The sequence below is a fragment of the Raphanus sativus genome, chromosome 7, assembly GCF_000801105.2.
Source record: "Raphanus sativus cultivar WK10039 chromosome 7, ASM80110v3, whole genome shotgun sequence".
Taxonomy (NCBI): Eukaryota; Viridiplantae; Streptophyta; class Magnoliopsida; order Brassicales; family Brassicaceae; genus Raphanus; species Raphanus sativus.
Window position 1 is genome coordinate 17,692,602 of NC_079517.1, and position 27,438 is coordinate 17,720,039.

The window sequence follows — 27,438 nt, forward strand, 5'->3', positions numbered from 1 at the left end:
AAAAACCAAAACCAACACCGAAACAGAAACAAAAAAGACTTCAGACTTCAAGAACAATCATCAGTCTTTAATTCTCACACTCCCAAACTCTGAAACAACAAACAAAACAATAAGTAAGTGCATAAACAAACAAATAAAATGTTAAAGGAAGTAAGATAAATAAAAACATACCTTTCTCAAGCTTGTCTAGCATTTCAACTTCAGCTAGAATATGCTCATTTGTCTGGACGTTTTCATAGAACTTAATATCAGCCTTCAGCCACTGCTCACTACACATCAAAACTTATATCATGTAGTGGGTTAGACAGCTCCTATATGCTTTAAAAAATTTACCACTAGTGCTAAAAGCACTTCCAGAAGCCACTTTCAGCATCGCAAGCAGATCCCAAGCCATCTCTGCCATAACCAGAAACTTGATTTTGTACAACTTCCACCAACCTAATATGTCGAACTCAAATCCCATCATAAGCTTTTGATTCTCAACAGGTTACTTCAAGTAAATTTCCAGCACATCCCTTGGCTCATTTCCTGATTCAGCAACCAATCTTGTATTCAGAATCCATCCTTTCATAACCATAATCTTCAACAACCAAGTTCAACCTATCCATCTGCTCTTGAGTCTCCTGAATTCTCACAAATGGTGTTTGCTTCGTCTGAGAGGATTGAGTACTAACATCTTTAAACCGGCCAACATACTCCTCGAACATGATTTTAAGGAGATTACGCACAGATTCACTCATTTATTTGGACTCAATACTATCTTTCCCATACGGTTTCTCAAAGAAAAAGTTTTGAGTAAGTCATCTTCTTCCTCGGGTCAATGATTGATGCAATGATCGACATCATATTCATGTTTTTAATCCTTCCAATATTTCAAAAACTTGTGCAGCATATCTTCAGTCTTCAACTTCAAATCAGGGTCTAAGTTTCTAGCCAATGCAGTTAAATTCCTCTCAATTGCCACTATCTCACCATAGCATTTGTAAGAATTGGTTTTTGAGGAAGCGGAGACAACCAAGGTGATATTATAGAATATGATCAGAAACCTCTTTAACTTCTCCACGGTATTCCAGTCAGAAATAGTAGGTGGTCCTTACCTATTAGCCCCATTATCTACTTATAAGAAGTAGTCACTGTACATCATATCCTATGTTTCCATCCTATCAAAAGACACTTTAAACTGCAAATCTCTGGACAACATCAGAAATGTTGAGTTCCACCTAGTCTTAACATCTAATTGGAGACTTCATCATGTCATATTTCCATTAATAACCTTCTGCTCAAAGCATTCAACTTATTGGTAGAAGAACAGACATACTGGACTACATTCTGGATGGCCATAACAATTTCGCCTAAATTGCCACCCTCCTAGCTATCCAGTTGATGATGTCGACACAACACCTCATATGCATAAATTTTCCATCTAAAACCAAAGAATCAGGCGCGACCTGACTAAACCCTTTGGAATCTCCTACTAGATGAGGTATTAAAGATTGCATTGTCTACCATAATACAAAACAGTTTCTCAATTTCCCAGTCAGCTAAGCACTCTACAAGAACATTAGAAATATCGTCTGACCTTTATGATCCATGACCAATTCTAATCCAAGAATGATTTTCTTCAGGTGCCATGTTGGGTCAACAAAATGTGCAGTTACAGCCCGTAACTTGCACCTGCCAACAATACAAAAACAATTCGATCATAATGGAAATAAAATGTTGTCGTGTTCAATTTCATTTTACAGAAACAAAAAAAAAGCTTACCTGTCATCTGAAAAACCCAAATGTCAGTAGTGAGGGAAACTCTCTGCTGGTTAGTGTGCAACCATTTCTTCAATGACTCTTTCTTCTTAACAAACATCTCCACAATGTCTCTTGTAGCAGTTCTTCTTGAATGAGGCTTGTAAAGATTAATTTTCATGTAAATAAAAAATATAATTAGTTTCAGAAATATACAAACTCATTACAATACAAATAGTCAAATATACAATGGTTTACCTTACTGCAGAAGTGTTTCCATTATGTGCTTTCTATGGAAGAAATGGGCAATTCAGATAACATTAGTAACTCATTAGCGGCTTCTCTAAAAACTGGATTAGGTACTTTGGTGCTTTCAAAGTGCTGTTACTCAATTGTATCATGAAAACCTACTTTGACTAACATCTAGCCATTACTCACCTCTTAATGATTGCGACGAAGGAGGAGGAGAGGAGTTTTGGTGTTTTGTACCTCAGTGAAGAGCACAACTTATATAAGAAAGGAGATTCTAGGGTTTGCGAATCGCAGAACTGATTGGAATAGAAATCAGAGAGGATATGTTTAGGAAAGAGGATCATGATTTAGGGAAATCTCGATCTTTAGGAAAGAGGATCATAACAGGATCAAAGGAAATCGGAAAGGGAAAACAAAGAAATCATATATTTAGGTAACTCGATGCTCGGGTACCCATTTACCCTATCAGGTTGGTGCTATTTACCTGACCTAACCCGTAACCCATTCAGTTATTTCTCAAGATCCAAACCCGACCCGAACCAGTTTTATCGGACAGGATTCGGTTTTAATGCCCTGGCCTAACATGGAGAGCAAGTTCTAGTCTGCTATATAAAAAGGGACGTGCGTTATGAGAAAGCTATACCTCACAGAGAGAGAGAGAGAGAGAGAGAGAGAGAGAGAGAGAGAGAGAGAGAGAGAGAGAGAGAGAGAGAGAGAGAGAGAGAGAGAGAGAGAGAGAGAGAGAGAGAGAGAGAGAGAGAGAGAGAGAGAGAGAGAGAGAGAGAGAGAGAGAGAGAGAGAGAGAGAGAGAGGTTTCCTTGGTGTTTATTACTGGTTGATGTCGAATTACATTCTGAAGCATTGTCTGATGGAGTCCAATGTGAACTTAGTTTGGTGGTGTTGGAGTTGGCGCTTTGTATGGTGGAGTTAGCCATTCTGTGGAGCTCGTGGTAAGTTTCGTGTGTGCTTGAGGGATCAAGTATTTTCTGTCATTTGTGTGTTTTGGGTGCTGACGTACTTGATGAAGTATTTCCGAGGAGATGGAAGATTGAAGTCTAGACTCAGGGGGAGTTTAGCATATGAGGTTTCATTGTGGTGGTCTTTGAAGATTGTAGTTGTAGAAGACAGTGACCTCCGCTGAGCCGGATGGTGATATATGCATGCGTGTTTGGTTCTTAATCTTTGTAGATTGCTTACTTAAAAAAGAGTGGTAAACACTAGTGTGTGTGTGTTGTACCATCTAGCAATTGTAGGTTGTTTCTTCTTCTAAATCAATGAAATCTGGACGAGGTCTCAACATATAGGAATCAAACACCATTAACAAAATTTGTGTACCATTTATTTTCTGCACTTGTTTTTCGTCGCCTCATCTTCACTAACACATTTATGGTGGATCATCCTTGACATACACAAAGAATAATCTTACTCATGCTATTAACTTCTATCCTGCTAACCTTATCACATTGGATCAACAGACCATTGAATAATCATAATTCATAGTTTATCTTTCATGAATAACTTATCACATTTAAACATTCCAATCTTGTGATGTTATGTGCCCGGCTAGATTAGAACGTGAGTTCCTGTCTCAACCATCTTATTTTTCTCACATTGAATTATCTCATGTTTATAATTTATCTTAAATATTTCTCAGTATTTCCTGTATATCAGGGTTTTCATTATTCACAGGAGATGAAGAATATAATCTCATTTGTTAGTATGTAATAACAATTAATAAAAAGTACAATATGCATAAAATAAATCATTATATCTTAACGTGTCTAATAATAGACATAAACAAAAAGATTAGAGGTGTACAATATAAAACACTGAAATACAAATCATATATTTAAAGTATTATTGTAATATCAAAATTATACATTTATAAAATAAATAATTATTCACACGAACGTGTGGATAAAACTCTAGATTTTAAAATTTTAGCTTTACTTATAAAATTATTTTGATTAATTATAAAATAGATAGTAAAAAATAATCAGACAAATTTGTGGATTTAGTTCTATGATTTTATCTATTTACACTAATTTAAATCAAATTAGACCAACTTGGACCGGACCGATCGTAATCAATTTAGAATAGTGTAAGCTGATTTGAGCTGTTTGAATCAGAATTTAAAAATTATATTTCATCTATAACCAATTTGTTGATTTGACAGACACTCAGACCTGTCTAAACCAATTTTTAGAACATTGATAATTACTTATCAAACTAGCTACTAATTAAGGGCAAGAAACTAATAAATTACACTATATTTGAGTAGGATACTAGATTAACACCACGTCCACGTGAGAAGAGACCAGCAAGACGGATTCCACTGTTTTAGGGAAAAGGTTCGTGTCATGCTTTAAGTATAAAAATCTTGATTCTTGATTATGTTAGCGAGCAATTCAGTTCAATAGAACTTTTGACAAAATGATCTTTTAGACATGATGCATCATCGTCCATGTCTCTCTCAATTGACATGGGAGTTAAAAGACAACTCACTAATTATTATAAACTCCACGATGTGAAACTGCATGGACTGTAAATGAAAGTTTAGAAAGAACTGAAAAGGACAAATTAAACATTGAAAACATATCTTAACACGAATGTATCAAAACAATACCCATTCCATCTGCCCCACTCTCTTCTTCTAAGTGACAAAAAATTATCTTAGAGAAATAGGTCACGGGGGCGGCTTTGGGTTATATATCAAACAAACATCACTCATTCAAAAGGTAATTTTTATTTTTCACATAGCATATATATATATACATAGAGAACTGAAGAAAATATCTGATTAGCTTGAAAAATAACTGTTTAGCATTTTTAGTTTTAGGGTATATGGTTGGGTGTACCTTACAACGTTTTCACCGCTAATTTTGTATTATTAACTAATCAATTTACAACTTTAATTTTTTAGAAATTAATTTAAGCACAATAATGATATTCCGACAGTTTATGATAATGTCTCCCATTAAAGTTCATGTAGATTTGCCATTGGAGTACTGTTTATGTGTTCTATTTTATTTTATGTGAAATATGAGAATGAAAACTAAAATTATGTTCAAAACAAAGCAATTGTTGATTGGAAAGATTACATAATAGAGTAATGATTTTAATAGTAATTTGATTCTTCTTAATTTTCACTTGAGAGCCTATGTTAAAAATGGGCAAAAGTGTCTTTTTCAATCTCATTATTTTGTGTCGTGTTTTTTATACCCAAATAAATTATAAGCGTAAAATCATACCTAAATTAAGAATTTATTTAAAATTTCGACTTAGACTTCAATCTGTATCATGAAAACCTATCTTGACTAACATCCCGTTAGTCACAACCGTTATGTTAGATGACGTCGTTTTGTAAATGGAGAATCTTTTTAAAAAGTTATGTTTGCTGGGAATCGAGCCGTGGTCCCGCAGACATAATACTTTTTTATTTACCATTGTGTTACGAGAAATTCTTTGGTTCACCTCCTAAGGTGAATTTGTAGTTTCAACAACCAATATGATTTAGTTGTTTTAGATTCAATATCTTTTTAAAAAATAAACAAAATAATTAGAATTCATCAAATTATATTATGTTTTAAAAATAAACAAAAAATAGTAATAGTTAGCAATTTTTAAAAAATATTGTTCACGCCGTCAGCAAAACATTAAATCCAAAATCCAAAATTTTAAACCTTAAACCCTTGGATAAACCCTAAACATTTGGATAAATCCTAAACCCTGAATCATAAACATTAAAAACTAAATCTTAATAACACTAAACCCTAAATCTTTGGATAAATCCTAAACCCTAGAGTTTATGATTTATCCAAGGGTTCAGGAACCCAAAGGTTTAGGATTTATGATTTAGTATTTAGTATTTAGAGTTTAGTGTTTAGCATTTAGGATTAAGGATTTGGGGTTTAGGATTAAAGATAAAAATACATAAAAATAGTAATAATTTTTTTAAAAAAATAATATTGTTAAAGCCGTCAGAAAAATACTAAACCCTAAACCCTAAATCGTTGTGTAAACTCCTAAACCTTTGAATAAATCATAAACTCTAGAGTTTAAGATTTATCCAATGGTTTATAGTTTAGGGTTAAATATTTAGGTTTTAGTGTTATTAAGATTTAGTTTTTTAATGTTTATGATTTAAAGTTTAGGATTTATCCAAAGTTTTAGAGTTTATCCAAGAGTTTAGGGTTTAAAATTTAGAGTTTAATATTTTACTGACGGCGTTAAAAATATTAAATTTTTTTTTTGGTAATTACTACTATTTTTATTATTTTAAAGACATAATATAATTTGACAAGTTCTTATTCTTTTGTTTCTTTTTTGAAAAGATATTAAATCTAAAATAATTAAATCCTATTGGTTGGTGAACCTAGGTGAACCCAAAAATTTTCTTATACTACAACACTTATATTATTTTCTTATTAGATTTAAAACATTATATTTTGATTTGTATATTGTAAAGAAAAAAATATTTTTGTCTACAAATTTTATTTAGTAAAATTTATAAAAAAAAACCTTTTGTCAACATTTAGTACAATATATAATTGCATCAATAATTTATGTAGTTTAAGTTTTTTTTACACTTTTGCACATGTAATAAAACTAAAAATAAAATTTCATAAATTATTCAACTTAATTGAAAATGATATTTCTTGAATAGTTATGTAACTTTAAAAATTTTAATCTAAAAATATATATATAATAGTGATTATAAATTTTTATTAAAAATCAAAACTTAACTTTTAAAATAAACATTGTACACCAAACATTATATTAAACTTTTAAAATAAACAATGTATACCAATCTAAATAATTTATAATTACATCAATAATTTATGTAGTTTAAGTTTTTTTACATTTTTGTACATGTTAGTTAAGGTAAGTTTTCATGATATGGACTAAATTATGGATCAGAAATTTAAATTAATTCTTAGTTAGTTCAGATATGATTTTGCACTTATAATTTATTTGAGTTGGAGTTTCTGCTCTGGGTTCGAATAGCATTGGTCACCTATGTACGCTTTAAGTGGCAAGAAAACCTGGATTTCTATAGACCTCATAGAATTAGTCTTTAGACCTAGAAAGCATTTGTGATCCCACAGTTATCGAATTAAAAAAGAAACTTATAATTTATTTGAGTACTAGTATTTATCCCGTGCTTCGCACGGACACGTTCAATATGAGAAATTTATTAGATATGAAGTATCACTTCGCTACACACACAACACTAATTTTAGTTTTTAAAATTATTTGATTTTATAATTTTCAGTTAGAACTAATTGTTTTCTGTCAAATATTTTATGAACCTTAATAACAGTAGTGCATTCAAATTTTAACACCTAGGTTGAAATGGGGAGGGGTTACACAATAATTTTGATATTATTTAAAATGGTTATATGTTTGCAATATTTTCCAAAATATTGAGATTAAATTTTATTTTAAGATTTAAATTTTAAATTTTAAATTTTTTTACAACTAAAATTTTGATTTCCAATCTTACTGATTTTTTTTTAACTCACATTACTTTTTTTTGTTTTTAAGATTTAAAATTATAAATTTAGCTTGTTTTCTTGATCTATTTTAATGGGTTCTTGGAAATGTGTTTTATCTAAAAATATTAACTATTTTATGTTTAGATATTTTTAAAGCAGCCTACGAAATTTGTAAATGAAAACTTGAGAAATTTAAAAATTAATTACAGATAATGATTAAATTTTTTTTTAAAGAAAAAGTTGCAAAGACTAAAAATTAAATAAAATTATTGTTTACCTGAAGTCTTCAACTGTCTATCGCATTCGTTGTTAACCTTCGGAACATATCTCATCCAAGTTTTTCTTTGATTGCTCATATCTTCTTTTTCTTCTTTTAGCTTTGATTTCTTATACATATCTGTAGCAAACTAAAATAGTTTCAAAAACTGAATAGTACAAAAATTGATTCTAAATTTTGTTTGTTTACTCAGATTTTGCAGCACAAGTTTCATATGAATTCAAAATGAATCTTAGTGAGAAACATATTATATAAAAATAATTGAGGAGATGAAGGACAGAAGTTTCAAATTAATGCTGAAAAAAAAAGATACGAAAAAATCTGTAAGAAGACCTGTTTGTAAAAAAAAAAAATTGTTGTTAAAATGATTTAAAGTTTGGTGCACAAAAGAGAAGAAATTATTATAGTTTATTCAAATGGAAGTGGGGATCGTGGATTGATTGCAGAAGAACGGTTTAGATCTATTTTTTAACTTTCTTTTGATCAACGCTATTTATTTTTTTTTATTTGAGGAAATTTAATTGTATTAATAATGTATTTTAATTTTGTTTTTAAAATTATATTAAAACACAAGCAGGGGCAGACCCACTAAGGATGGAGTGGTTGCAAATGACACCACAAAAAGTGAATAAAATTTTGATTTGTACATAGATTCTAAAGAAAATTTATAGCTTAGAAGGTAAATTCCTCCCAATGAACCTCCAAAAATCTGGGTTTGAACTTTTATCTACTCCTATTTGACTTTATTTATTTTACTTTAACATATATTGACTCCACATAAAGTTGGTGCTGGGTCCGCCACTGTCCGCCACTGAACACAAGCCATGTGTCAGAATTTGATTGGTCATGTGACTTGTGTTTTAGCATATAAAAAATAAAAAGACATCACACGAAATTTTCACGGTTAGAAATGGGAGTAAAACAGTAAACAAACTCACAGTTCTAGTAACAAGTGTAACAAAGTTGGGCTTTTCAAAACTAAAGCCCATATTCCGCCCACCTATATCTACTGAAAAGTCATTTCTTCTGTGATAAATCACTCCGATCGTATCTCCGTGGAAGCAAAATTCAATAGAAGAGGACACATTCGAAGAAGAATCGAAAGGTGGAACTTCAAGTGAGAGTTAGGGATGGGTGATCATCTGGGGAGAGCAGAGGAATTCGAGAAAAAGGCTGAGAAGAAGCTCAACGGATAGGGAATTTTCGGATCTAAGTATGAAGACGCTGCCGATCTCCTCGAGAAAGCTGCTAATTCCTATAAACTCGCCATTTGCAGTTCGACAGCAAACATGATACTGCTAATGCCTATCCTGAAGCTACTAAATGCTACAAGAAAGTTGACACTAATGGTATGCTGTAAAGCTGCTATTTTTTTAAATTGGCATGTTAGTGATATAGAAGTGGTTATCAACTTTCTTTTTTTGTGTGTATCCTTGTCTTGTATGCAGAGGCTGCATCTTGTTTAGAACGAGCAGTAAATATATTCTGTGAGATAGGAAGGCTCAACATGGCTGCAAGATACTACAAGGTATGTGTGTCTCCTTTGAGCATGATAGACTATTACACTCTTTTAAGTTCATACATTGAGTCAATAGTTAAGCACTCTATTCATTGTTATGTATACTGAGATCCAGTGGATTTTTTTTTTCTGTGATTGGTTTGTACTGATAGGTACATTATGGTTTTGTACTCCTGACAGGAAATTTCTGAGTATTATGAAGCTGACCAGAAGATCGATCAGGCTATTGCTTACTATGAAAAGGCAGCTGAGTTCTTTCAAAATGAAGAAGTGACCACTTCTGCAAACCAATTTAAAGGTGGCACAATATGCTTCCCAGTTGGAGCAGTAAGATTTATATGAACCTTCCCTTTGTTTTTTTACTTTCTCGTCCTTTGGTATTGACATGCTTACAGTACTCAGCTGAATTTCTTACATTGTTTGTATTCATGATGTGCACTATGCACGGGCAGCAATGATGGGTGTTATTTACTTTCGTTTGGATGGATGTATTGATTGATAAGGTCTTGCTTGGTGTATCTTTGACAGATATGAGAAGGCTATCAAAATTTATGAAGATATAGCATGCCATTCACTTGGCAATAACTTGCTTAAGTATGGAGTTAAGGGCCATCTTCTCAATGCTGGCATGTGCCACCTTTGCAAAGCTGATGTTGTTTCCATCACCAATGCTCTGGAGAAATATCAGGTCTCTAACATCAGCATTCAGGTGTGGCTTTTGCAGGAACTATGACATGGTTTGCTAACTTCTACTTTTCTGCAGGATCTTGATCCAACTTTTACAGGAACACAAGAATGCAAGTTCTTACCGGTAAGGCTTAAAAACTGAGTTTTGTAATGATTATGGGGGTGTAGCTTAGCGTAATGTATGTTTTTAATTCCTATGGATAGGACCTTGCTTCTGCTATCGATGAAGAAGACATCGCAAAGTTCACAGACATTATCAAGGAATTTGATAGCATGACTCCTCTGGTACGGGCCCATTACATACCAACAAAGTTTGAATAATTTTAACCTTTTTGTCTAAATCTTTACAATGGAATTTGTATTTTTTGCCAGGATTCATGGAAGACAACTATGTTGTTGAGGGTGAAGGAGAAGCTGAAGGCAAAGGAGCTTGAGGAGGATGATCTTACCTAAACATATCTCTCTGTCCATCCCGGAGCTTTGCTGGTGTGTGTATCTTCATTTATGTTCATGTCACTTCATGTTCGACTCTTGGGTTGATTTTATTGTCTCTGGTTATGAGTTTCTAACGTTTGGTCAAAATTGGTTTGTTTGATATCAAAACACTACATTTTCTCTGCTTATCATTACTTCTATGGAGATTTGCTTTGATTTATTTACATAGTAGGTGTTTTCCTGCACCCTGTGCAGTGATAAAATTTTTGAAAGTTAAATTTTATATATAAAAATGTAATTTATTAATATTATATATTTTTGACCAATAATTAATATAAATATCATTTAATTAAACATAAAATTAAGAGAAAATATTTTTTTTATTTTAAATTATATTTAAGAATATATATATATATATATATATATATATATATATATAAAGTTAGAATCTTAGATAAAAAATTATTTATTTCTTTTGTTTAAATGTATTAAATCAACTTGTACAAAATTACTAAAAATCATATAAAAATTGTATAGTTATTCAAAAATTAAAACTAAACAATATTTATATAATTTGTAGATATCTAAAAGAAACTAATGATATTACAATTAAAAAATTATAATTTTTTAAATGCAGAAAATGCAGAAAATTTAGAAAATTTTAGATAATAAAAATTGTATAATTATAAAAGTAAAATTATATAATATTTCGAAATTAAAAATGTCATATTTGAATATATTTATTTTATTGATGATTTATGAGTTATTACCATATTCTACAAAGTTTACCAAAAATATAAATCAATATTAAATGTAATATATGAGTTATTGCCATATTTTAAAAAAATTTCCAAAAATATATTTCAGCATTAAATGTAATTGTGCATGTCATATTTAACCATATGACATATCATCAATTTTAATAGCCATATCACATTTTTTTGTAAAAACGATTGTAAAGAATACATGTGGTGTGGAAGCACCTTAGCCTAATGGTTAAGGTCTAAAGGCTTCTACACCCAGGTCTGGGGTTCGATACCCAGACTATGCAATTTATTGCAGATTATCTCAATTCCAGGTTTCAAGTCTCGGAGAGAGCACGATTTATTAGACGACAGAAAGATCTTCAACATGGTGCAAGTAAAGGCAATTACCTTAAAAAAAAAGAATACATGTGGCAAATCAATTCGCAAATAATGTCTAGGGGATATAATAAGAGTGTTCAGACAGACATATAGTATAGTAAGCAGATACTCTTAACACAAATTCTCAATGTCATCGACCATAACAAGCAAAGCAATGATAAAAGCATAATCCACTTCTGGATTTACACTAACCCTAAAGTTATATTTCCCTTTGCAATAACTTCCCCATGTAAACTTATGCGTGACCTGCAAGCATCCCACAATAACATAAAAGATTTCAGTTCTTGACCGATCTGTAGCAAAGGAGATATTAATAAAGAGATGTGTCTTAATCTTTTTACCCCTACCCCAGCGATGAGAGCATCCGATTTGAAAACTTTGAATGAGATATTAGAGTATCCACCTGAAGCATGAAAATCACAAGTACTGCTCTTCTTGACGTTATTATTCTCAGCCAAGAAAACATCCACAGCTGTTTTCAACGACATGGCTGACGATTGCTGTACCGTGAACAGCAAGTCTTCTTTCTCTTTGCTCTCTCCTCCATGCACTTCCCATTTTCTCTTCAACCTAATCCCCTGTACACATACATACACAATAAGGTATCACAATCTCAATGGCGGGTTTAAAGATTGAATGTTTTTATAAACCTTTTGGCGCATTGTGAGGACTGTGAAACCAGCAGGATCACGCATAACCCTTTTACGGTTAAACCCCCAAGCTTGTCCATCAATTTGCAAGAGAACGTTCCCACTAGGATCAAACACTTGGTAATGATCTTTTGATAAATTTTTAACTTTCCTCTTCACCATTAGTTCCATTGGGTATGGATTACAGAATTGGTCGCCTACTACGCTTATGGGAGGATCCCCTACTTGCCATTCTGTTTTCTTATACTTTGGCATTGGATTCTATATTTGAATAAACTCGAGAAGAAGAAGAAGAAGGTTGCAAAAGATTATGAAAGGCTCTTTGCTTTAGAGCCCTTGATAATCCTCACTTATGATGATAATATTATCAAGAACTGTTTTTTCACATTTTCTTTTGCAATATATCTGTTAGAAAACAAATTTTACAACTTTTCAAAATTGGTGTTATTACTTTCTCTGGTTATGAAATCAGAATTTTATTCCCAACCATAGATTGTTAAACCCAAAAATAAATTAGTTCTTTAAATTTAGAACAAATAACTAAGCAAGCGGCTATTTCCAGGTTCAATGAGAGATTCTCCACCAAATCATTTACAGGATGCTCTTACAGTTAATCTTTTTTTTTGTAAAACCATATAAAAATTCATTTCAAACTAAATGGATTTCATACAAGCTAGCCTCAACGGCTAACCTTAGTGGATCCTTAACTTCAAAGAAGCTGAAGCTTTGCACTCGTGATCGGGCGTCTTTAGCAAGACAATCCGCACGGACATTTGCTCTTACAGTTAATCATTACCGAACAATATGTTATTTTTGTTATCGAACGGGGGATCGAATAGAAGGGAGGTATTTGTCATATCCGGAACCCAAAAACTGGATATAGCATTAACAGAGGGAAACAATATTTGGACATATAAGACATTGTGCTAAGATCGTCCGTCTTCTTGTTATCAAGTTGATTCAAGAAGATTTCGAAAGTAATATACTTGCTTTTTAGTGAAAAAAAAATCTGTATTGGTACATGCTTATACATAAAATAGATATTTGGAGGAAAATCTTATACGTAAAACTATTACCAAGACCATATGAACACAATATGCTACCGTATGTGCATGCTTATAAAATTGATTTCACGATTCAACACTTGACAATGCTAATGCACCAAAACCAAATTTGATAGTTATGATTTCTTTCATTGTGGTGACGCATAATCTGGTTAACAAAACCAATATTGATGTTGTCCATAAATTTATTATGATAGCATAGTCAGCTATATCATTGTTAGGAAACCTAGTGAACTATCCTCAATCGCTACTTACACTCAACGTATCTGCACTGCACAGACAAGACCACTACTTATGGCCAGCTGAGATATGAATTTTTTTCAAGTAAAGACTCTTGCAGTTTCCCATCATCCTAGCCAAATGTTTATTTAAGGTGTAAGAAAATACTATATTGATACCATCACTATCTCCAAGAAGGACGAATTGTGAAACTATTCTCAACAACAACTATACATTGATAACTAGTGAGCCTCACCAGTATCATTGATTATCAAGCTTGTCAATATTCTCCTCTTCAGAAACATTGCACTCCACAGTAGTTTCTTCCAACGCCTCTGGAACATCCTTAGAGGTTGGTGCGCTTTTCTGAGATTGCAGACCCGTGGAGCGAGCAAGATCAATCCATTGCTGCAAACATTTTTTTTTATGAAAAGTTAGGGTCAAGATAATAAAGTAAAGCAAGAGGAAACCAAAAATACAGACATGTGAGTCTGACCTGTGTTCCAAAATATGAGTTAAGTGTCCTGACAACAAATGAAATCGTATTCACTAGTAGAGGTTGTGAAGAAAGCTCATCAGATATGCGATGCTCTATCAACCCAGCTATTATCTGCATTTTAAAGACACTTTTTATGTTAAGAGGTTAATCTCCTTCACCAACGCAGCATGGAACATCATTCATACCTGGTAACGAAGATTTGCAGATGTCCCAAGAAACCCTCCATAAACCATTGCTGTCTTCAGAAGAGGAGATCTCTTAGGTTTCTGAGCAACAACCAACTCTGGTTTAATCACTTTTCGAACACCGTTCAACGCATTTGAAGCTCCCACAGCCGCAAAACTAGAAACAACTCCAACACCAGCAAGCTTCAATCCACCAACAATAACTGCAGCGACTCTAAGATTCAAGTTCCACTCTCTTCCAGCAAGACTTTTCTGAAATGCGTTATCAGGTATGGATCCTAGGAGACCTCTCAGGGCTTCTATGCTGTCTGGTCCAGCGGTCTCATCAGCATATGAGAGAAAAGACAAAGTTGGTGCAGGAAGCCAAACCGTGAAGAAATCAACAACTGATCCTCTCACTGTATCGGTTATAACATAGTCTAGTTCTTCAAAGAAGTTCTCTTTTCTCTTCTCGTACTGTGCTATAAGTGTGGTTGTTATTGATATAGCTTCTTCAATAGCTAACCTGTTAAGAAACTTGGGGTCTGCCAGCAACCTTTCTCGGAAACCCTGTATCACAAGTAAAACCATTATTACTAAAAACTATACAACATTTCACAAAAGATATGTTATACTCCCTCCGTTTCATATTACTTGTCATTCTAGGTTTATGCATACAGATTAATAATACATTTAATTTTACATATTTTCAAAATAAAAACACTATTACCAATACACCTAACCATATATCTACCAATAGAAAAATAGAGTAGAAAATATTGTCAATAAATTTTGCATTGAAAACCGAAAATGACACTTATTTTGGAACGAAAATTCTACTCTAAAACGACAAATAATTCGAAACGGAGGGAGTACCTGGAAGCGCTGAGCAAGCTCAGAGATAAGAGGATACTGCTCCAAATCAAACAAGTTCTGAAGAACCTCTGGTGACACCAAACCAAGGTCCAATCCATTTTGAATATCCTGTAAGTTGTAGTCAAAGTTTTAGCTCAAATGAGAACAGAAGTGAACTGCTTAGTGCAAAATCTACCTGTGGAAGAGCGTCTCGCCTCCTACCAGCTGCATTCATCACTCGAGCGATCTCTGCCCGGTCAAAGCAGTTTCTACTGCAAGGTCTAGCCGCAGAATACCACAAGAAATCAGCAACTGGAGTTTCGCCTTCCCTTCGCAAGTACTGTCTTTCAGGGTCAAGCAACACAACGACTTGGTTTTTCTTTGGGAACTTCCTCGAGATCCTTGCTGGCAAACCTGTACCTCTTGAGCCGTACTCAACATGACTTGCTCCTGTTACAACTAACAGTAGACCAGTCCCACCTCCATCAGCCACTGCTTGTAAAATAACTTGCGACATTGTATGGTCTTCCACAACTCTTGCTTGTGCCGACAGATAAGAGCCCGGTCCAAAGGGAACGATCTGTGTAGGGAGGCTCATGTCGAATGTAGACCTACGTGAAAACGAAGAGAAGCCTGAGATGAACCCGGAACCAGCAGGGGGAGTGTATAGTTTACGCTCAGACTTTGAAAGACCACGGATACCCTCTGCTTGGACAGTTCTTAAAACCTATATAAGATTAAGTATAATGCTGTTAACATGCTACTAACACTATCAATATGTAATCAGCTAAACCAAACCAAAGAGTGTAGCTACACCCCAAATCAAACGTAAGACTACTTTTTTTGTAAGACAGTACCTTGAGAGGAGTGCCACAAGCAATGAGTCTAACAGCGTTATCACGACAATAAGTCAAAAGAGGTTCATATTCTTGCCAACGTTGAGCAGGCCAATCTGTCACATAAGACTTCAACGTCTCTCCGTCAATCCTGCCATCCGAAAAAAACAAAAAAAGTTGATTCCAATCAAAATATTTAAAAAAAAAACATGAGCTGCAAAACTCAAACCTCTTATCCAAGTAGTGATTGAGCTGTTGCTGCAAATCAAGAGGGAATGCTTCTAATGCGACAGAGATTTGACGCTCTCCGCTCTCGAGGCATCTCTTCCTCAAGTTTCTGAGGATTTGGAGTTCGAGTTCCTTGTCGTCTTTGGTAGGCACCTGCTCGGCTTCCCCGAGGTACACAACCCTCGCGTTCATCAGCTTCTCCCACACTTTCTTCTTGTCTTTCCCCATTGCCATCGGTTCACCGATAGCCGTCGCGTCATAGATTCTTGACGTTATAGTCTCTTCCTTGCTCACTGACGTTGGCGGCGGCGGCGGCTGTGGAGGAGTAACAACCGGAGGATCTGCTGCTGCTGCTGCTTCCGCAGGAGATTTAACTGTGGCCGGAGAGGTCTCCTCGGAAGCTAAAGAGAGAGAAGGCTTTAGAAAGAAGGAAGCGGCAGCGGAGAGGAGTGGCGGCGCGAGGAGAATAGCGCGGCGGGAGAAGGCGGTTGAGGAAGGAGGGTCGGAATCAGAGAGAGCAACGATGGATAGAGAATTGTTCTTGGTCGGAAGATGAAGGCCATGTCGGCGAGGACGTGAGGAGGAGGAGAGGCAGGGGCAGTGAAGGGGTGGTTGAGAAGCAAAGAGATCATTCGTGGCCGTGAGTTTCATTCTCAGACAATGAGTAACCCCGTTTGTACACGTCAGCTAGTTACATCGGTCGAACGACGGAACTAAAAGAAGAGCCATCTTAAGATTCTTAACACATTCTGTCATTTTTTCTCTGATAATCGGGGAGATAAGATAGCCACGTCATTTTCTCATTTATACAAATATTTATTTTTATGGTGCAGAAAATCCATATTTGTTTCGGAGACTTCAAAGTTCCAAACTAAAACACCAAATAACTAGTTTTAGTAACTTGTTAAAAAAAACTAGTTTTAGTACCAAACCGGAACCGATCTAAAAATACTCAAACCGAAACCGATCCGAAAATTTACAAGTATCTATTATGTCCAAAATTTATAACCCGAAAGAACCGAAGCCGAAAAGAACCGAAAAGAACCAAAACCGAAAAGATCCGAATCTGAAAAAAAACCGATCCGAATGGATCCGACTCGATAAAACCGATTAATACCCAACTTAAAAACATGAATATCTAAAAACTATGTTCCTATTTTCTATATTTTTTATGATTTAGTTGAAATATTTTTTTTAACAATCTTTGTTATTATTTTTGTAACATTTTCAAGTAATATGAAACTTTAAATGTAAAATTTACAATTTGAAAATATTTTATTTTAATTTTAATAATATATTTTAAGTTATTTTATAAAATTTAAGATATACATGACATTTTTTTGTCATCAGATATACATGACATATTTTGACTAAATTTGATGAATTTGCGTATTTTTTATCTTTTTGATCATAAATACCCGAATATATCTGATCTCGGCCCGATACGGACCCGAAAAGTTATAGGTATTTTACAAGTATTTTAATTATAGATCCGAACTGATACGGACCCGAGAATAACTGACTCAAACCCGGACCAAAAATTTAGAAGTACCTATTGGATCTATATGTTTAGGACCCAAAATATTCGGACCCGAAAGGAACCGGACCGAACGCCCAGGCCTATTATATATAGGTTTATATAAAATAAACATATTTTTTTAAGTTATATTATTTATTTGGATTTGTGTACATTGTTCATTTTAAAAGTTAAGTTTTGATTTTTAAGAAAAAAAATTATAATCACTATTATATATAGACTTTTAAAATTTAAACAGTTAAAATTAGATAAGTATTTTAGAAATGCCATTTTAAAATTAGATTGAATAGTCTATGAAATATTATTTTTTGTTTTATTTAGTACTGCCAGAATGTTAAAAACTTGAAATATATAAATTATTGATGCAATTATAATTTGTACTAAATAAAATATATATATTTTAAATCTAATAAGAAAACAATAGATGTGTCGTAGTACAGTGATATATAAGATTGTAAAATGTTTGCGGGACCACGGTGATTCCCAGCAAACATAACTTTTTAAAATTTTCCTCCATTACAAAATGACGTTGTTTTATCTAAAATAACGGTTGACCAATGCGATATTTGTCAAGATAGGTTTTCAGTCTACTAACTGAAATTAGAGAAATAAATTCTTAGCTCAGATATTACTTTTCATTTAAGATTTGTTTGAGTATAAAAAGGTACAACACAAAATGTCGAAAAATGCACTTTTTCCGATATATTTGAATAATTTTTTTTTTTTTTTGAAAAAATCATTCATAAATAACAGGACAAGAGGGAGACCTTAATCTTGTTTGGAACAACAATTCTGACCTCGTGGAACACTGGGTCTTCGTGGAACTTCAAAGCAGTTGTAGCTTCCTTAATCATATTATAGAAGCAGTGATTTAGATTCCTTAAGCATGCAAAAATATGCTACCAGATATAAAAAGATACAATAATAATGAGATGCAATCAGAAAGGAAAAAGACAAGAGTGTGGAATGGATGCTTGATTCTTATTGCAATTATCGACTATGTGGTTTCACTTCCATGAATGAAACAATAGTAGTGAATTACCCTTCCAACAAATTCTCTGAATAACATATTGAAAGCATCTACAAAAATGCATTAGCATTATAATAAGACAAAACCAACTCTCTTACCACATAACTAAAACAGCAGCATCGGTATGTAACAGTCAACCAGTGTATTGATTCAAAATCACTATTTATGAGCTGCAGTCTAAATGCACTGAAAGTATACACAAGACTATAGTCCCAAATTTTGAACAAAGAGTCTAGAATCGTTGGTAGCATACCGAGAAACTGCAAGGCAGAGGCTGAAGGGTTCATAATAACATGGTCAATATGTTCCCACGACTTTGCGATTGGAAGCAACGTTTGTTTGAACCTCTTATTCGGGTTTCATTCTTTAGTCTGACAATCTTTTCCTACCCCAATAATGTATCAAAGGCGTTATTAACTGTTAGAGTGTTTTGGAGAAACCTTCTGAGACACTTGAGTTTTCAAGTTGGGGTTGGATCAATTTTTATCTTGTTTGGGTAAAGGAATTTGGATTTAAATACATATCTATAAAATTTCATATTCACATAAATATTTATATAGTTTTGGTTCAATTTATCTATTTAGTTTCAGGTTGATTTGATATATTCATCTACGACCTTTCAAATTTAACTAAAACTCCAAAACATAAACTAAACACACAATTGAAATTAGAAAAAAAAATAAAGTTTAAATTGTTGTTCAATTAGAAAATATAAAAATAAATTTATGAATATAAAAATTTGTAAGTTATAAATAAAAATAAATAAAATTTAACTATAAAATTATAGCCATGAGTATTTAAAATTTTATATTTATATGGATGCATAGATACCAGTTTTGTTTACATAATATTTATAATGTCCGTTTATGCTAATGACAAAAGAAATTCACTTAAGTTTATTTTTATCGGATTTATATTCTTATTCAAATAGTTTTTGTGTTGGTATTTTAGATATAAAATTTTTAATTATAATTTTATCAAAAAAATATAGACAATGTTCAAAATTTGTCGAACTATAGTTAGATATTTTGTAGAAAAATTAGAATATCCAAAATCATTTTAGAGCATTGCTTGTATATCTCCATAAATTTTTGACCTTATTTATTTATATTTTTTTAAGACCAGTAAATTATACATCATCATATAGTTTCTAATTATCACACATGGTATCTACGACATATGCAATATTGATGAATAATTTTATAGATAATGATTCCACGATGAAACTCTCCTCAAAATACTTCGATTGATAGACGGTACTTCCTTTTTTTTTTTGAACACAACTTGATAGACGGTACTTCATGTATGACATTTTTTATGGATATGTTTTTTTTCTGCAACACATCATCACAAGTCTACAGTACTTTAGAATCTCTTATAAGCTTTGTATCGTATAATCTATAAGATATTATATTATTTGGAATTCGAATCACAAACCTGGTGTAAAGCCTTTAAACTTTATATTTTTCGGATTGTTTTCAGTTTGGAACTTCTTTTGTTCACGTAAAATGCCTAAGATATCAACAAAATAATAAAACTGATGGAGGAAAATGAAAAGGAAAAACATTATAAAAGAAATAGCAAAGCAGGAGTCTGATCCCCTGAATTGACGGTATTGGGCCGGCTCAACCTTCATTGATCAGAGGCCCTAAAGTATCTACACGGAGCTCTCTGATCTGCGATCCACCAATTCCACTTCCTTCCTTTCCCAATCTTAAGATCCCAAACCTCTCTCCCCCAGATCAGCCGCACCTAACCTCACGCGCCACCGCCATGTCCACTCCACCCACCCTCCCCGTCTCCAATCAGCCACCCGCTCAATCCCAGCCGCCAATCAACACCCCCGCCTTCCGCACCTTCTTCTCACGCCTCTCCACCTCGATCCGCGACGGCTTATCACAGCGCCGCCCGTGGGCGGAGCTCGTCGATCGGAGCTCCATGGCGCGTCCCGAATCCCTCACAGACGCTCTGTCCCGGATCCGTAAGAATCTCGCCTACTTCAAGGTGAACTACGTCGCCGTCGTCTCCCTCGTCCTCGCCTTCTCCCTCTTCTCCCACCCCCTCTCCCTCCTCGTCCTCCTCGGTCTCCTCGCCGCGTGGATGTTCCTCTACGTCTTCCGTCCCTCGGATCAGCCGCTCGTCGTCTTCGGGCGCACTTTCTCGGACCGAGAGACGCTCCTCGCTCTCGCCTTGTCCACCGTCGTCGTCGTGTTTATGACGAGCGTTGGATCGCTTTTGACGTCCGCGTTGATGATTGGCGTCGCGATTGTGTGTTTGCACGGTGCGTTTGTGGTTCCGGATGATCTGTTTATGGACGATCAAGAGCCTGCTAACGCTGGGTTGCTCTCCTTCCTTGGTGGTTCCGCTACTTCCGCTGCTTCAGCTGTTGCAGCCAGAGTTTAAACTTAGAGAAGAGGTGAGGATTATCTTGACAATTGTTGTTGTTGTTTCATCTTCTAATTTGGGATATTGTGTTATGATATTATATGTTAATCGCATGGGAAGCATCTTTAGCTTTGATTATATTTCTGATCATTTGGTCTGTATAATTTGGAGTTAGAATCTTTCATGTTCTGTGGTTGGAATAGACATGACTGTCTTGGTTTTGCTTTTGTCTGAAGTTGATCAAAAAACTATGTGTTTCATTATTTGGTGATGAGGTGATCTAATCGGGTTTCACAATATTAAGAATGTGTGATACTGGTTTTGATAGTCTTGATTTATCTCAATACACCACAACTTCCATCATCCTTCACGTGATTTATGTGACTATCATTTTTGTAATTTAAAAATCATCGCTCTTATATAGACTTTCAGAGTTGACCTAACTTATTCTTACTCACACGGTTTACACTTTAACAGTATAGAAAATCATTTACACTCTGATGTACAATGTTGTAATCTAATTTGTGTTACTTCTTATGCTTATTAAGTAGTAGGGTACATTGTGCATAGTCATGCCTATCCAAGTGAGTTTTTATAGGTTTGTTATGGAAAGTTTATTGTCCCATTTCTTTGTGCTACATTTGGTGTAACTATTCTTCGGATACAATGTTCACATTTGGTGTAATTATTCTTCGGGAATTTGTATCTATTCTCCCAAAAGAATTGTTGAGACGAACAAATTTTGTGAAAACATTTACAAAATTTATGGGATACCATATATGAATTTAGGTTAAGATTTATGTCTTGCAACCATTTTGTATCCATGGGAATGATTCGTGACATTCTCTGGAGATAAAATGGTCAGTTTTAATAATACGGATGCAGACAACAACTGTTTGAATTCGAATACGATTGGACTTTTAAACTGAACTCCGAAAGCTACATATCGAACGGGTTACTGTACCAATCACCACCTGTCTTAAAGGGAAAATAAACTATCTTAATAAAGGAGAGAAGTAAAGAGACATCAACGTCAATATTCGATTGGACCTCGTAAGTTTGAGCCCTTCCCTTCATATTCAATTGGAAAAAATGTTTTACCTTTTCAAGTTTCAAAGTGATTTTTTTACGCTCCATGACACTTTTGACACTTTTTATCTTTGGAATTACACCATCAGACAGTTTCCACTAGAGAAGCACATTATGTCTGTCTAAAGTCTACTTTACCCTCTACACAAGACGGATCTAACTAAAGCAGTACTAACCACGGTTCAATATTTTTTTATTTTTTTTTAAGTTTGGCTGGACAAAACAAGGAGTCGACTCTTCTTTCTTTCATGTTATTTGATTTTTCCCAATTCAAAAAATCTCTAATTTCTCTCGATCTGTAACCGACGAAGACAAGAGAAAATGGCGAAAAAGAACTCCAAGTCATCTCAGACGAAGGCGAAGAAGAAGTCTGGTGCTTCCTCGAATTCAGACACTCCGCTGTCTTCCTCAGGTTAGATAACGGGGCAACCTCTGGTTTGTTTCGATCGGTTGCTTTGTCTTCTTATACAAAGCTTTAATCTTTACGATAATTAATCGATTCCCGGCCAATTTCAGTTACAAAATTCTAGGGTTTTCTCTCTTCCCACTTTTTGGAATTTGTCTGGGTTTCTCGAGTCCATGGGTTTTGTAGTTTTCTTATTCAAAGTTTTGATTTGAGTTTAAATTTGAGTTTAAACACCATTTACGTGTACTGTGTACACAATTCCTCCATCCATATTTCCTTAGTAAGCAAAACTCTTCTCCACTCTATGTCTCCATTTCTTCGATCCATGTTTTCTCAATCCACACTTTTTATGTCCACAAAACAATTATTTAACAAATTATAATTTTGTAAAATATCAATATATATATATATATGGATGTCAAAACAAAGATAAAAAAGTATACATTTTTATTTTATATATTATATATATTATTACGTATTAGATAAGAAAATAATGAAGTAAAAAATAGGATGGGATAACTTCAAAAAAAAATTACAATAACGTGAACCGTTGGATTGACCTTCTGATTTACGATTTTGTGATCCTTATAAAAATCTACTTTTCTATAAATCTAAACTAATGGATGCACTGTGACAAAAAAAAACTCTTTATTAGGCCATGAAGAAAATATGTATGTTTTCTTTTATCTCCACACAGCTGACAGAATTATATTATATTAATAAAACAAACTCTTCTATAAAGAGCTTTAACCATAGCGGATGGGTATTTCGGTAAAAATACACGAAGAGAAAGAAGTGGGAAATATCCTTCAAGTGGGAAGTGTCTAATAAAGTTAAAAAAAAAAAAAATTGTCTGATTTGGTACTCAACTCTTTCAAAGTCGTGTGTATTCTTCTTGAGCTTTACATTATTTTGCTTCCCACCTTAGTAGTTTTGTCATTCACCATAACAAACTGGCTTTGTTAAAAACTTAAAACTTAAAAGGAATACATTCGCACACTTGACATCAGCAGATCTAGTTATCACATGTCTCGCTGGGACCCACAAATATAGCCGTTAGAAGGAGAAGTGTAGGAGAGCGGTTTGTTATCAACAGGCAAGCTCCGGCGCATTAACCGAAGGCTGGTCTGCAAACAAAATTGTCGTCTTCTTTATTTTTTTGTTTGTTTAAAATGATCAACACTTAATATATTTCTCAGATTTGGTATTAGTATTGCCTAATGTAAACTAACACGAATAATTAAGAGCAATGAGGTTCTTTTACAGAAAATTTACAGAACTTAGAAGTATATATTTGAAGCTAATACTTGTATTATCTCCAATATGAATTGTGATAACTGTTTTTCTTTAACATAGTTTTGAAACGTTTAGCATTGTTCATATTCATATTTATAGAATCCGCAAGGTGTTGGTGTTGTCTCCTTAACTAAGGAGGTAGAGTATACGGATAATATTTTTCATATAAATTAGGCAGTCTGTTAGTGTTATTCATAGAAATTTTATTATCAACAAAACTTTAATTTAATAAAATGAATAGATGACAAAACAACGTGATAATTCTCATTACAAAATAGTTATCTTTGTGAGAACAAACATTTTTGTATTATGGTTCAATGGTTTAAGTTGTTTGATATTCATTACCAAAATAATGTTATGAGATCTTTAGAACTAGTCCAAATATTCTAAGTGGTAGAAGTATATTTTAATCATACAGTTAACCAAAATGACAGGAGTTAGATCAACCCTAAAAAAAAAGATCAACCCAATGGAAAAACTAGCCGTTGGAGCTCATTTAGTAATTTTTTTTTCTCATTTAGTAATTAGGCAAAGACAGAGAGCCTTTGCTCCACCCACCAACCTCTTATTGCCATCACCTGATCTGAGATAATAAAAAGATAAAAGAACATAAAGATTCTCTCTCTCTCTCTCTCTAAGATGGTCACGTGCTGCATTCTTTTCCAACTAAACCCATCTCTCAATTTACAAAACTCTTTCAAACCCTGTTACATCTTCCTCAAAACTGCCCATTGATTAGGTAGGAATCTCAGTCAATCTTCTTCAATGGGGTTTACTACCAAAGGTCAACCCTTTCTCTGTTTCACACCTCTTAATCTGATCAACACCAACACTGATCAGCTTCAGGCTTCACTTCGAAGCCACATTCTCCTTCACCTAGTCATATACATCCTCTTCTTTATCTCTCCAGGCTCTAGCCAAGCTTGGGACGGTGTAGTGATCACACAAGCTGATTACCAAGGTCTTCAAGCGGTCAAGCAAGAGTTTATTGACCCAAGAGGCTACTTGAGAAGCTGGAACGGTTCTGGTTTAAATGCTTGCTCTGGAGGTTGGGCTGGAATCAAATGTGCTCAAGGTCAAGTTATAGTGATTCAGCTTCCATGGAAGTCTCTTGGAGGTAGAATCTCTGAGAAAATAGGACAGCTTCAAGCTCTACGTAAGCTTAGTCTCCATGACAACAACCTAGGAGGCTCAATTCCATTGTCTTTAGGACTCATTCCTAATCTCAGAGGAGTTCAGCTTTTCAACAATCGTCTCTCCGGCTCCATCCCTGCTTCTCTAGGTCTCTCTCCTTCCCTTCAAACCCTTGATCTCAGCAGTAACCTTCTTTCTGAAGCTATTCCACAGAATCTTGCTGATTCTACTAAGCTTCTTAGGCTTAACCTTAGCTTCAACTCACTCTCTGGTCAAATCCCAGTGAGTCTCTCTCGTTCTTCTTCTCTTCAGTTTCTTTCCCTTGACCACAACAACCTCACTGGTCCAGTTTTAGACACTTGGGGTAACAACTCTTCTCCTAGTCTCCGTGTCCTGTCTCTTGACCACAACTCTCTCACTGGTCCATTCCCATTTTCTCTCTGCAAGTTACTTCAGCTGCAAGACTTCTCCCTTAGTCATAACAGGATCGGTGGAACCCTACCTTCCCAGTTAAGCAAACTCACTAAGCTTAGAACAATGGATATTAGCAGTAACATTGTTAGTGGTCAGATTCCTGTAACCCTAGGGAACATTTCTTCTCTTACACATCTAGATTTTTCTCAAAACAAACTCACCGGAGAGATTCCTGTTTCATTGACTGATCTCAAAAGCCTTACCTTTTTTAATGCCTCTTACAACAACTTATCTGGTCCTGTTCCTACTCTCTTGTCCCAAAAGTTCAGTTCCACCTCTTTTATGGGAAACTTACAGCTTTGTGGATACAGTGTTACAACCTTGTGTCCTGCTCTAAATCCTCCTCCCCCGGCATCATCCCACAGGAGTCTGAGTACCAAAGATATCATCCTCATTGCTGCAGGAGCACTCATCATAGTTCTGGTTATCCTTGTATTTGTTCTCCTCTGTTGCTTGCTGAGGAAGAAACCAGACAAATCCAAACCTAAGGGGGAAGAGGCTGGACCTGGAGCTGCGGCTGCAAAGACAGAGAAAGGAGGGGAAGCTGAATCTGGAGGAGGAGACCCAGGAGGGAAGCTAGTTCACTTTGATGGGCCGATGACGTTCACTGCAGATGATCTTCTGTGTGCAACAGCAGAGACTATGGGGAAAAGTACTTATGGAACAGCTTACAAAACTACACTTGAAGATGGAAGCCAAGTTGCAGTGAAGAGATTGAGGGAAAAAATCACCAAAAGTCAGAAAGAGTTTGAGAACGAGATTAATGTACTGGGACGAATCAGGCATCCGAACCTTCTTGCACTTCGAGCTTATTACTTGGGACCCAAGGGAGAGAAGCTTGTGGTTTTTGATTACATGCCTAGAGGCAGTCTTGCCACATTCCTCCATTGTAAGAACCTCCAACTTCGATTGAAAAAACATAACATTTTTTGTAACTAACGTTTTAATGTTTTTGAAACTGCAGCAAGAAGACAAGATGTTTATATCAACTGGCCTACAAGGATGAGTTTAATAAAAGGAATGACTCGTGGGTTGTTCTACCTTCACACGCACGCAAATCTCATCCATGGAAACCTAACATCAAACAATGTACTTCTGGATGGAAACATCAACGCAAAGATCTCAGACTACGGTCTTTCAAGACTAATGACAGCATCAGCAGGATCAAGCGTGATAGCAACAGCTGGTGCGTTAGGCTACAGGGCACCTGAGCTTTCAAAACTGAAGAAAGCCAACACCAAAACCGATGTGTATAGCCTTGGCGTGATCATATTGGAGCTTTTGACTGGCAAGACTCCGAGCGAGGCTTTGAACGGTGTGGACTTGCCTCAATGGGTTGCTGCTGCGGTTAGAGAAGAGTCGACTAATGAGGTTTTTGATGTGGAGCTGTTGAATGATGTGAACACTGTGGGAGATGAGATGTTGAATACACTGAAACTGGCTTTGCATTGTGTGGATCCTACACCGTCAGCAAGACCTGAAGCTCAACAAGTTATGACACAACTCAGAGATATTAGGCCTGAAGAGACATCAGAAACAACATCTGAACCGTTGATTGATGTTCCTGAAGCTTCTGCTTCCACAAGTCAATAGATAAGAGTGGAGATTTTTGATAGTTGTTGAAATTCTTTGATTCTTCAAGTAGTCTTGAATTTTAACCATCTTGTCTTTAGTTTGTGTCTGTGTATTGGCTATGCTTCATTGTTCATTAAACAGAGTTCTCTGTTTTGTCAATCTTGACTGGAAAACTGAGAGCAGAAACTAAAATTTGGGTTTGTAAGAAGGTACTATAGGAATACAGAGAGATGACTGATGTAATACATACAAAGTTGCCAAATCATTAACACATACAAAGTTGCAGAGAAGCGTAATCGTTTAAACTTGTGTAAGAGAGTGACAAAGATTTTTTTTTTTTTTTTGAGAGTGACAAAGATAAAACGTTTCTGCTTTATTACTGTGTATTTTAGATGATTTACCATGAGTGTTTTATAATTTAATTTATAGATGAGAAGAGGAGAA

At 34.7% G+C, this 27,438-nt stretch overlaps 4 protein-coding genes and 1 pseudogene across 5 annotated transcripts; 3 read left to right on the forward strand and 2 right to left on the reverse strand.

Moving 5' to 3' along the window:
* The first annotated feature begins 8,802 nt into the window (after positions 1 to 8,802).
* On the forward strand, positions 8,803 to 10,636 carry LOC108831775 (alpha-soluble NSF attachment protein 2-like; annotated as a pseudogene).
* A 1,005-nt stretch (positions 10,637 to 11,641) lies between these two features.
* LOC108835646 (protein LURP-one-related 14-like) lies at positions 11,642 to 12,579 on the reverse strand. 2 transcript variants are annotated; one of them, XM_056990566.1, is made up of 3 exons: positions 12,204 to 12,579; positions 11,901 to 12,131; positions 11,642 to 11,799 (listed from the first exon to the last, which is right to left on the reverse strand). In XM_056990566.1, the coding sequence occupies exons 1-3, from the start codon at positions 12,456 to 12,458 to the stop codon at positions 11,665 to 11,667; spliced, it is 621 nt and encodes a 206-aa protein (XP_056846546.1). In that variant the 5' UTR covers positions 12,459 to 12,579; the 3' UTR covers positions 11,642 to 11,664. The 2 variants fall into 2 exon arrangements, with proteins under 2 accessions (XP_056846546.1, XP_018464374.1); XM_018608872.2 differs by having other exon boundaries at positions 11,895 to 12,131.
* A 1,064-nt stretch (positions 12,580 to 13,643) lies between these two features.
* On the reverse strand, positions 13,644 to 16,826 carry LOC108835645 (protein RETICULATA-RELATED 6, chloroplastic). Its single transcript, XM_056990971.1, has 7 exons — positions 16,070 to 16,826; positions 15,862 to 15,991; positions 15,201 to 15,731; positions 15,026 to 15,133; positions 14,171 to 14,719; positions 13,983 to 14,096; positions 13,644 to 13,894 (listed from the first exon to the last, which is right to left on the reverse strand). Exons 1-7 carry the CDS (start codon positions 16,717 to 16,719, stop codon positions 13,748 to 13,750), a joined length of 2,229 nt encoding a protein of 742 aa, XP_056846951.1. The 5' UTR covers positions 16,720 to 16,826; the 3' UTR covers positions 13,644 to 13,747.
* A 3,393-nt stretch (positions 16,827 to 20,219) lies between these two features.
* LOC108814523 (PRA1 family protein B1) lies at positions 20,220 to 21,245 on the forward strand. The gene has a single exon (XM_018587117.2). The coding sequence runs from the start codon at positions 20,409 to 20,411 to the stop codon at positions 21,036 to 21,038; it is 630 nt and encodes a 209-aa protein (XP_018442619.2). The 5' UTR covers positions 20,220 to 20,408; the 3' UTR covers positions 21,039 to 21,245.
* A 3,146-nt stretch (positions 21,246 to 24,391) lies between these two features.
* Positions 24,392 to 26,571, forward strand: LOC108817950 (probable leucine-rich repeat receptor-like protein kinase IMK3). The gene is given in 3 exon segments (XM_018590778.2): positions 24,392 to 26,142; positions 26,144 to 26,308; positions 26,384 to 26,571. Coding segments are annotated over 3 exon segments (1,773 nt in total). The 5' UTR covers positions 24,392 to 24,576; the 3' UTR covers positions 26,426 to 26,571.
* Positions 26,572 to 27,438: the final 867 nt, after the last annotated feature.